Source organism: Budorcas taxicolor, chromosome 13 (assembly GCF_023091745.1).
Source record: "Budorcas taxicolor isolate Tak-1 chromosome 13, Takin1.1, whole genome shotgun sequence".
In the NCBI taxonomy this organism is placed as follows: domain Eukaryota; kingdom Metazoa; phylum Chordata; class Mammalia; order Artiodactyla; family Bovidae; genus Budorcas; species Budorcas taxicolor.
Genome location: NC_068922.1, coordinates 51,085,013 through 51,097,209, shown reverse-complemented (window position 1 = coordinate 51,097,209; position 12,197 = coordinate 51,085,013). Strand labels below are relative to the sequence as shown.

Sequence of the window (12,197 nt, the reverse complement as noted above, 5' to 3'; positions counted from 1 at the left end):
TGTTGTGAATTTTGCTGTGGTTTTAACTTACATTTCCTTAATGACCAATGCTGTTGAACATCTTTTCATGTGCTTGTTGACCGTCTATATATCTTCTTTAGAGAAATGGCTATTTAAGCCCTTCACCTATTTTTTTTTTAAAATATTCATTTATTTAGGCTGAGAAGCTGTGGTGGCTTCTCTTGTTGGGGAGCACGGGCTCTCGGCCACACAGGTGTCAGTAGTTGTGGTGTTTGGGCTCAGTATTTGTGGTGCATGGGCTTTAGTTGCCCTGTAGCATGTGGGATCTTCTTGGATCAGGGGTTGAACTGGTGTCCCTTGCATTGCAAGGTGGATTCTTAACCACTGGATCATCAGGGCAATCCCTTTTACTCATTTTTAAATTCAGCTATCTTCTTGCTGTTGAGTTAAGAAAAATCTTATTTTTCCTTATTTTCTAAAATTAAGGAGAATATAATATGTTTAAAAAAATTTATAATGCATTTTGAAAGCCTAAATAGGTAACATTCTTCCTTAGTTTAAACTGTTTTACAAAAAATTAAGGTTAGACATAAGAATAAGTCTTCCTCATGTCTGACACCACAGTAGATTTTTAATAGAACAATCACCATTAAATATGCATAATAATAGTACTATGCTACACTAAATGTAAAATAACACCAGTAATACAGTCATTACCCCTGGGAACCTCAATCAAAAGCAGTCACCAAGTTTCAGTTCAGTCGCTCAGTTGTGTCCGACTCTTTGCGACCCCATGGACTGCAGCACACTGGGCTTCCCTGTCCATTGCCAACTCCTGGAGCTACTCAAACTCATGTTCATCAAGTCGGTGATGCCATCCAACCATCTCATCCTCTGTCATCCCCTTCTCCTCCTGCCTTCAATCCTTCCCAGCATCAGGGTCTTTTCCAATGAGTCAGTTCTTCACATCAGGTGGCCAAAGTATTGGAGTTTCAGCTTCAGCACGAGTCCTTCCAATGAATATTCAGGGCTGATTTCCTTTAGGATGGACTGGTTGGATTTCCTTGCAGTCCAAGGGACTCTCAAGAGTCTTCTCCAACACCACAGTTCAAAAGCATCAATTCTTCAGCACTCAGCCTTCTTTATAGTCCAACTCTCACATCCATACATGACTTCTGGAAAAACGATAGCTTTGACTATATGGACCTTTGTTGGCAAAGTAATGTCTCTGCTTTTGAATATGCTATCTAGGTTTGCCAGAGCTTTCCTTCCAAGGAACAAACATCTTTTAATTTCACAACTGCAGTCACCATCTGCAATGATTTTGGAGCCCGAAAAAATAAAGTCTGTCACTGTTTCCATTGTTTCTCCATCTATTTGCCATGAAGTGATGGGACTGGATGCCATGATCTTTGTTTTTTGAATGTTGAGTTTTAAGCCAGCCTTTTCACTCTCCTCTTTCACCTTCACCAAGAGGCTCTTTAGTTCCTCTTCATCTTTTGCTATAATGGTGGTATCATCTGCATATCTGAGGTTATTGATATTTCTTCTAGCAATCTTGATTCCAGCATGTGCTTCATCCAGCCCAGCATTTTGCATGATATACTCTGCATATAAGTTAAAATTAAATAAGCGTGGTGACAATATACAGCTATGATGTACTCTTTTTCCGATTTTGAACCAGTCCGTTGTTCCATGTCTGGTTCTAACTGTTGCTTCTTGATCTGCGTACAGGTTTCTCAGCAGGCAGGTAAGGTGGTGTGGCATTTGCTCACAGTAAAATTTCCTAAAGTGAAGTGAAGTCGCTCAGTCGTGTCTGACTCTTTGCGACCCTGTGGACTGTAGCCCACCAAGCTCCTCTGTCCATGGGATTCTCCAGGCCAGAATACTGGAGTGGGTTCCCATTTCCTTCTCCAGGGGATCTTCCCGACCCAGGGATCGAACCCAGGTCTCCCGCATTGCAGGCAGACACTTCAACCTCTGAGCCACCAGGGAAGCCCCAAAATTTCCTAAGGCCCCCTTAACTTCACACTCCAGGATGTCTGGCTCTAGGTGAGTGATCACATGATTGTGGTTATCCAGGTCATTAAGACCTCCAAGGATCAGTTTTTCCATTTCGGTATCAAAGGTTATTAGAATTTTGAGTCTTTGCACTGAATCTGTTGATTGCTTTGAGGAATACTGCCATATTAATAATATTAAGTCTTCCAGTTCCTGAAATCTTTCCATTAATTTAGGTTTTCTTTATTTCTGCAATATTTTATAGTTCTCAGTGTATAAGTCTTTCACCTCCTTGGTTAAACTTATTCCTAGGATTTTAATTCTTTTGGATGCTACTGTAAATGTTTCATCTATTTCCTTTTCAGATTGTCCCTTGCTGGTGAACAGAAATATAACTGATTTTTTTGGTGTTACTTCTATAGTCTCAAAGTTTGCTTGTCTGTTACTCCTAGATTTTTTCTGTTTTTTTTTTTGTGTGTGTATATATTCTATGGGATTGTCTATATATAGAATCAGGTCATCTTCAGAAAGAGACAGTTTTACTTCCTTCTTTCCAATTGAATACCCTCTATTTCTTTGTCTTGCCTAAATCTTCTGGCTAGAACTTCTAGTACAATGTTGAATGGTAATGGTGAAAGAGCCTCTGTTTTTCTTTTTAAATGAATATCAATGCTTTTATTTTTTTTCCCCACTGTTTCTGTTGAGAAATCAGATCCATTTTTTTTTTTTTTTTACAAAAAACCCCACAATGACAGGTATCTACCACTATGCTGTGCTTAGTCACTCAGTTGTGTCTGACTGTTTGCAATCCCATGGACTACAGCCTGCCAGGCTCATCTGTCCATGGGGATTCCCCAGGCAAGAATACTGGAGTGGGTTGCCATGCCCTCCTCCAGGGGATCTTCCCAACCCATGGATTGAACCCAGGTCTCTGGCATTGCAGGCGGATTCTTTACCATCTGAGCCCCCAGGGAAACTCAATGGAGTGAACTAGACATCCATGCATGAGATGGAAGAAAAAGAAGGAATGCTACTGAGAAACTGTAATGACTACTTCACCAAACGGTTATTCAGCAAAGTCTGAGATGCTTCCCAAATGAGAATTACTCAGTTAACAATGACTCAGTTTATCAAGGAACAGGGTATGATCACTACTACGAATCTATTAAGATCCAATCCTGTTAGTTTTAAGCTAAACATAACATTTGCCTGATTGCAAATACTATCCTCAAAGCCCTATCAGTCCTCCATCGTACTCTTGGTATGCTCAGTTGTGTGCAACTCTGTGATCCCATGGACTGTGGCCCACCAGGCTCCTCTGTCTGTGGAATTTTCCAGACAAGAATACTGGAGTGGGTTGCTATTTACTACTCCAATCATACTCTTATTATGATGGAAATAATCAGAATAAGCTGAATAAGAAAAAAAGAGAGAGAAAGCTGATTCACTGTGTCACAGAAAAACAAAATAACCAAAGTCATAGCAATTACATGCATACATATATATGTATAACAATCACTGTGCTGTACACCTGAAACTAACATGACACTGTTAACCAACTATATCCAATATACAATTTAAACATTTTAATAAATAAATAAAACATACATGCTTTTACTGGATATGCTAGAAATACTCCTTATGGATAACAAAATGATGTCCTAAGGGACTTTCCTGTGGTCCAGTGGTTAAGATTCTCTGCTTCTAATGCAAGGGGCTCAGGTTCAATCCCTGGTAGGGGAACTAAGATCTCACATACTACGTGGCATGGTCAAAAATAAATAAATAAATGAAGATGTCCTAGACCATGCAAACGAAATCCACCATTATAGTAACATATAAAATAGTCTTACTGATCTACACATTTTTGTGCTCCACCTGTTCATCCCTCCCTCTCCCCTAGTTCCTGGCATCAAGTGATCTTTTTACTGTCTCCATAGTTTTACCTTTTTCAGTATGTCATATAGTTAGAATCATCTAGTATGTAGCATTTTCAAGTTGGCTTCTTTCACTTAGAAATATGCGTTCAAGATCCCTCTATGTCTTTTCAATGCTAGATATAACTCATTTACTTTCAGAGCTGAATAACATTCTATTATCTAGATCACTACAATTCATTCATTCAATGAAAAATATCTTGGTTGCTTCTAAGTTTTGGTAATTATGGTTACAGCTTCTTTCTACAAACATCAGTGTGTTGGTTTTTGTGAGGATGTAAGTTTTCAAATATTTTAGATATGCCATGTAGCAAAATTCTCTTTTTACAGAAATTAATTTCTCTCTCTTTGTGGATATATGTGCATGCATGCATGTACGTAATACTTGCTCTTAGTCATGGATTGTCAATCATTTTATAAGAAAACACTCCCTGCCAAAAGTCCATTTTTCTGTGGTTTGTTGAACTTCTTTATTATTATTTTTAAAATTTTATTTATTTATTTTTGGCTGTGCTGGGTTTTTGTTGTGCGGGCTTTTCTCCAGTTGTGAGCAGGGGCTACTCTCAAATTGCAGTGTGTGGGCTTCTCACTGCAGTGGCTTCTGTTGCTGTGGAGCATGGGCTCTAGAGTGAGCAGGCTTCAGCAGTTGCAATTCCCAGGCTCTAGAACACAGGCTCAACAGTTGTGGCTCATGGGCTTAGTTGATCCATGGTGTGTGGGATCTTCTTGGACAAGGCTAGATTATGTATCACTGAGCCACCAGGGAAGTCTTAACTAATATTTTAGATTGCATTATTTTATCTTGCATTTGCTATGGCAGATGCATTTAACAGAAATATCTTTTTGCTATTCTTCCAGGAAACATTCTAGTAATAATAAATTGTGACTTATTTAGCCATTCCTTTCTCTAGGGGATCTTCCTGACCCAGGGATCAAACCTGGGTCTTCTGCATTGCAGGCAGATTCTTTACTATCTGAGCCACCAGGGAAGCTCGAAAGGAATATTTTTTTTTTCTTAAGTATTGGGTTGGCAAAAAAATTCGTTTGTTTTTTTCTGTAGCAACTTATGGGCAAACCTGAATGAACTTTTTGGCCAACCTAACAGCTTGCCATCTGTTACTAAAAGAAAAGTAAAGTAGGTTCTTGTCTTCATTAAAAAAATCCAGGTTCAAAAACGTTTTAATATCGTAAATCAACTGTACTTTACTAGAAAAGTTTTAGAATATCCTTAGTGTACAAATCCGTCCTTTGAGTGTGATTATGAAATTCTGAAATGGTTATTTTGGAAATGAAGCCAATATGATTGGCGATGAAGCTGATGAAGCCAAATGAAGCTGATAAATATGATTTATTTTTATTTTTTCAGTGGTTAAGAGCACATGCTCTAAGGTCAGACACAACTGTTTGGGTCCCAAGTCTAACCAATTTTTTATCTGTGTGACTATAGGGAAATTATTTAACTTCTAAAAAATAAAGAAAATAAGGTTACCCTGTTAACCTTGTTAAGGTTACCCAGTGCACACACAGCACAGGGTCTGGCACACAGTAAGTATCTAATAAATACTGATTCCTAAAATGTATCGAAGTGGTAAAGAATCTGTCTGCCAAGCAGGAGATGAGGGTTCAATCCCTGGGTTGGGAAGATCCTTTGGAGAAAGAAATGGCAACCCAATCCAGTATTCTTGCCTGGGAAGGCCCATGAACAGAGGAGCCTTGCAGGCTACCATCTAGGGGGTCGCAAAGAGTCAGACATGGCTTAGTGATTAACAAAAATTTATATATATTATATCTATAAATATAATATTAAAGAGAATGAGCTAGTTGTGGAGGATTTGTGAGAATGAATGAATCATGGACTCACCTTAATTTCAGAACATTTGTTAATTACCATAGGTTTAAAACACTTTAAGGGCAAAAGCTGATTTATTATTGACTGCTTAACATATATTAGGGCAACATAGAATGAAAATTGATTACCTAATCAAGTAGCAACAGAAGAGTAAACTAAGGATGAAGACAAATATAGCAGTGCCGAAAACCACAATATATATGTTGAGTGGCAGGTTCTGGAATCCAATATTAGGCATCCTGAAGTTGTAATGTGGGAAATCCGAGCTCATGGATGAACTGTGGGGAAACAAAGGAATGAAAAAAAATTAGGTTATAAAGACTAAGAACCATGATCACATTATTTTGTATAATACATGTATAGAGGAACATTTTTTCATAAGGCTTGATCCCATTTAAAACAATATGATACACGAGGGTTAATATCCTTGCTATTAATTCATTTATCATACCACAAATACTTATTTAGTACTTACTATGTATCTGGCATTATTCCAGAAGTTTGTGATCCTACCTAAAATGCTTTACAAAAAGGTATTCACAGGTACTTCACTGAAATAAAGGCAATAATCAATAAATACATGAAAATGTTCACCTCAAAGAAGTGGAAAGGGAAATAAAAGCAGTTTAAAGATTTTAAAAAACTCTTGAACTTTTAAAGTAATAATATTTATAATGCTAAAATACTGGAAATAACTTAATGTCTCACAAGAAGATAATGATTAATTATATAAAGTCATATGTTACAATATTATTTGGTCATGAAAAGCTGTTTTCATTAACTTTGAAATTTTAATAAATATATGCAGGAAAAATTAAGCAATATATAAATTGTATACAAAATATGATCCCAATTTGGTGGATTACATATGTAAATACACGTGTATATGTAGGTGTGGACATGTGTGGCAGAAAAAAGCCTTAAAGCTAACAGCAAAATGTTTTTTTAACTTGTGTTTTTCTCTTAATATTTATATTTTATTGACATATAGTTGACTTACAGTGTTTCAAGTGCACAGCAAGGTGAATATACACATATATTATTTTTGAAACTATTTTCCATTATAGGTTATTACAAGATTACAAGATATTAACTATACTTCCCTTTGCTATACAGTGAACCTCTGTTGCTTGTTGCATATCTTTTTTTAAAAATTAGAAATCTAGCACTCTATTCATACTAAGTCAAACAGGTGGAATCAAAATGTCATACATTTTTTAGTTAGGCAAAAATTCATAAGTTTTATAAAATATATACATTATGCATATTATGTATATATAATATGAAAAAGCTTTTATACTACATTTGATAAAGGCTTGAGAAAGAACAGCAGCAAAAAAAGAGATGGAGAAATTGAAAAACATAAACTGAAATGGGAGCGCTGAATATGACAGAAAAAGTGAAACAAAGTAAAAGATCATCATATAATTCAGTTGGTTTTAAACATGGCTGATCATTAGAAACATATCTAGAGCTCTGGTGAAAAAAAAAGCAATACTTCGGCACTTGCATTTTTCAAAAAATTCCTATATAATTCAGATATGCATCTGGATTTTAAAAAGTGATTGCAGGTTTTTCTATTACATGGTAATTTTGGTGATATAGAGTTCTGTTATTTTTTTGTTAACCAATCATGATACAATGGTATTAAGTGAATAATAGTTACATAATCACAATAGTAAAAGATGTTTATTAGTTTTCACAATCAATATCCAGAAAAAAATAAAAGATAATTATAATTGCAAGCCATAATGGGAATATGATTAACATAATATAAAATAATTACATACAATTTGGGGGGTTAAGCAAAGTGATGCAGTAAGTGGAAGTGCATACACGAACATGTTTTCATCCACCCAGCCACTCTATGTCTTTTGGTTGGTGCATTTATATTTAAGGTAATTATCAATATATATGATCCATTTTCTCAACTGTTTTGGGTTTATTTTCTCTTTTCCTTCTCTTGTGTTTCCTGCTTAGAGAAATTCCTTTAGCATTTGTTTTAAAGCTGGTTTGGTGGTACTGGATTCTCTTAACTTTGGCTTGTCTGGAAAACTTTTGATTTCTTCATCAAATCTGAAGGAGAGTCTAGCTGGGTAAAGTATTCCTGGTTATAGGTTCTTCCCTTTCATCACTTTAAATATATCATGCCATTCCTTTCTGGCTTGTAGAGTTTCAGTTGAGAAATCAGCTGATAGGCTGATGGGAATTCTCTTGTTGCTTTTAATATTTTATCCTTGTTTTAAATTTTTGTCAGTTCGATTACTATGTGATTTGGTGTGTTCCTCCTTGGGTTTATCCTGCCTGGACTCCCTGTGCTGCCTGGACTTGGTTGACAATTTCCTTTCCCATGTTAGGGAAGTTTTCAGCTATTATCTCTTCAAATATTTTCTCAGGTCCTTTCTTTCTTCTCCTTCTGGGACCCTACAGTAAATTCACCCTACAGTGTGAATGTTGGGGCATTTAATGTTGCCCCAGAGGTCTCCTAAGCTGTCTTCATTTCTTTTCATTCTTTTTTTTATATTCTGTTCTTCAGCACTGATTTCCACCATTCTGTCCTCCAGGTCACTTATCTGTTCTTCTGCCTCAGCTATTCTGCTACTGATTCTTTTAACTGTATTATTCATCTCTGTTCTTTAGTTTTTCTAGGTCTTTGGTAAACATTTCTTGCATCTTCTTCATTATTTTTCTGAGATCCTGGATCATCTTCATTATCATTATTCCAAATTCTTTTTCTGGAAGTTGCCTATCTCCAATTCATTTAATTATTTTTCTGGGGTTTTATCTTGTCCCTTCTTCTGGGACATAACTTTCTGCTTGTTTAAGCCACTGTGGGACTGTGGTTCTTCTTGCTTCTGTATGCCCGCTGATGGAGGAGGCCAAGAGACTTGTGTAAGTTTCCTGATGGGAGGGACTGGAGGCGGGAAAAACTGAGTCTTGCTCTGGTGGGCAGGGCCTTGCTCAGTAAAACTTTAATCCAATTATCTGCTGACGGGTGGGGCTGCACTCCATCCCTGGTAGTTGTCTGGCTGTGACTCAGCCCTTGGGTCTACAGGCTCTATGGTAGGGTTTATGGTGACCTCCAAGAAGGCTTACACCAAGGGGGACCTTCCTGCCCCGCTGCTGCTGGTGCCCCTGTTCCTGTGGTGAGCCCTTGCTGACCCATGCCTCCTCAGGAGACTCCAACACTAGAAGGTAGTTTTGGTTGTCTCCTATGGGGTCACTGCTCCTTTCCTCTGGGTCTTGGTGTGGGCAAGATTTTGTTTGTGCCCTCCAAGACTGGAGTCTCTGTTCCCCTCAGTTCTGTTGAAGTCCTATAATCAAATCCCACTGGCCTTCAAGATCAGATTCCCTGGGGATTTCCAGTTCCTGTGTTGGATCCCCAGGCTGGGAAGTTTAGAACCATTATAACAGTGGGAGAACTTCTTTGGTATTATTGTTCTCTAGTTTGTGGGGCACCCACCCGGTGGATATGGGGTTTGATTTTATCATGATTGTGCCCCGCCTACCATCTCACTGCAGCTTTTTCTTTGTCTCTGGATGTGGCGTATCTTTTTTGGTGGGTTCCAGTGTCCTTCTGTCAGTGGCTGTTCAACAGCTAGTTGTGATTTTGGTGCTCTTGCAGGATGAGATGAGCGTGCATCTTTCTACTTTGCCATCATGAACTGGAAGCTCCAACATATCAAAATGTTAATAATGGCTGTGGCTTACTAGTCATTTTGATTTTATTCTTCTATTTTTTTAAACACTTTATTAAATCAGATTATAGGCAACTCCCTGATGGTCCAGTGGTAAGGACTTTGTGCTTCCATTGCAGGAGGCATAGGTTTGATCCCTGGTCAGGGAACTAAGATCTTGCAAGCTGTGCGGTGTGGTGAAAAAAAAAAAAATCTCCCCTATTTTATAGATAAGGAGTTTTGGTCACATAGCCATGACTGACCAAGTATGTATGGGAGTCAAGGACTCTCCAACTCCAAAGCCAGTGCCCTCAGGCTATATGCTCTAGTGTGTATAATCAGAAAACAGCAAATATTGTTTAAGCACTAAAAGGGCACTATTTCTGCTGATTAGTTTAATAATACTTACTGATCACTATACAGTTAAAATACCATGAGTGAAGGTTGCCCCCTTCTTTAGGCGATAAGCTATAGTGATAAAGTTGCTCATCATACCTTCATGTTAGAATTTTTCTTGTCATTTTGATTCACTAGAAAATAAAGAGCAACTGCCAGGCTTGATTATCAAGACCCATAATGGTAACTGGATTACAACTACTGCCAAAATAAAAACAAAATAAAACCCCATCAAACAAAATGATTCTACTTTTATTAATAGAAGGCACATTACAAATGTGTTTGCAAATCTTTACTGTCCCTTGTTGGTTCCTGGAAGAGTATATTTATATTATAGACAACGTTGAGATCCTGACTAGTTGTATCAGAAACCTTGGTGTTATTATAAATTTAATTTCCAACTTCTAATACCTTATACCAGGAAGTCAGTAGCTGCAAAGAACTATTTCATCTCATGGAAACTCCTAAGAACTTCCAGACATAAGTAATGTGTAATATTTAGTTATGAACATTCAGCCATTTTCTGCAGATTTTATTCAAATATATAATTTCCTTTTTCTTACACTCAAATCTTCTTGGAAGAGAAAGCAGTAGTTCAGGAGTACTTTACCAAATAGATCTAGCACACATATTGTACAGCTCTAAGAAAGTTATAGCTGTGCAAACTTAACTCTTCCACACTGCTAATAGGGCTTCATTTGACTCCTGCTACAGTCAAGACTATTCCTCAATCCTTTAGAAATACCCCTCAGTAGACAAATTTTGCTTGGTAAAATAATTTTCACATTAGGAAATACGAGATTAAATGCACATGTTGGGAAGACTAAGAGAAAAAATAGGCAAACAGGTGGAAAAAGGGACAGGTTTGCAGTCAGCAACTCTAGATATTGTTTCCAGAATGTCACTAGGTAGATGTCAATATTTGGTCAATCTGTATACCTCACTGGGACAATGCTTCAAAGGATTCCTGAAAGGATAAAATAGTGATAGATATTGAAGTATTTGAAAACTCTAAGAGTTAGGACAAAATACTAAGGACAAAACATGTATGTGTGCGTGTGCTGTTTACAATAGCCAACACATGGAAGCAGCCTAAATGTCCATTGATGGAAGAATGGATAAAGAAGACGTGGTACATATATACACTGTAATACTGCTCAGCCATTAAAAGAATGAAACTGTGCTGTTTGCAGCAACATGGATGGACCCAGAGATTATCATAATGAGTGAATGAGTCAGGCAGGGAAGAAATATTGTATGACATCCCTTATATGTGGAATCTAAAAAGAAATGATACAAATGAACTTACTTAAAAAACAGAAAGAGGGGTTTCTCTGGTGGCTCAGTGGTAAAGAATCCATCTGCCAACAAAGGAGTTGCAGGTTTGATCCCTGGTCCAGGAAGATTCCACAGGCAAGAAGCAACTAAGCCAGTGCACCAGAAGTATTGAGCCTGTGCTCTAGAGCCCAGGAATCACAACTACTGAGCTGCAACTATGAAGTCTATACACCACAACTACAGAGTAGCCACTGCTCACTGCAACTAGTGAAAAGTGAGCAGCAACGAAGACCCAGCACAGCCAAAAATAAATAAAATTATAACCGCCCCCCCCAAAAAAAACAGAAAGAGACTCACAGACTTAGAGAACAAACTTATGGTTGTGGGGGAAGGGGAATGATGGGGTGGGGAAGGATAGGGAGTTTAGGATGGACATGTACACACTGCTATTTTAAAATGCATAACCAACAAGGACCTACTCTATAGTACACAGAACTCTGCTCAATGTTATGTGGCAGCCTGGATGAGAGGGGAGTTTGGAGGAGAACGGATACATGTATATGCATCACTGAGTCCTTTCACTGTTCACCAGAAACTATCACAACACTGTTTGTTAATCATTTATATATCAATACAAAATAAAAAGTTTTTAAAAAAAAGAATATACTGTACAGTGCAGGGACTATGTAATGTTATACATAATCATATCTCAATTTAAAAAAAATGTTTGCCAAAAGAATCAGAGAACCAAAAGAGTTAAAATCTTTAAGTAATAGAAATAGCTACAAAATATATTCTTATTTAAAATAGGATAGTTTAAGTGCTAGAAATGCATTAATATAATGCATCTAGGATCTTTTCTGTACTTGGAAAATAAAAAGCAGCCAATAAATTGTTGATTATTACTGTTAAAAATGTGTTATTTTTATCAGATGACTGACTGAGAAGTGCCTTAGTGAAAGCAAAAACACTGTTAAGATATATGTAAAGATTTACTAAAACAATGATACAAATGAATTTTCTTACAAAACAGAAAGAGACACACACTTAGACAATGAACTTAGAACTGCCAGGGCAGGGGTGGTTGGAGAGTGGTTG

The 12,197-nt window shown here is 37.2% G+C and overlaps 1 protein-coding gene across 1 annotated transcript in view; it reads right to left on the bottom strand.

Moving 5' to 3' along the window:
* The window catches only part of RNF24 (ring finger protein 24), a 111,046-nt gene that overhangs the window by 39,665 nt on the left and 59,184 nt on the right, over positions 1–12,197 (bottom strand). Inside the window, exon 3 of the mRNA XM_052650384.1 lies at positions 5,877–6,026. Within this exon, the coding sequence (XP_052506344.1) occupies positions 5,877–6,026 (150 nt within the window). The remainder of the gene's footprint in view (positions 1–5,876; positions 6,027–12,197) is intronic.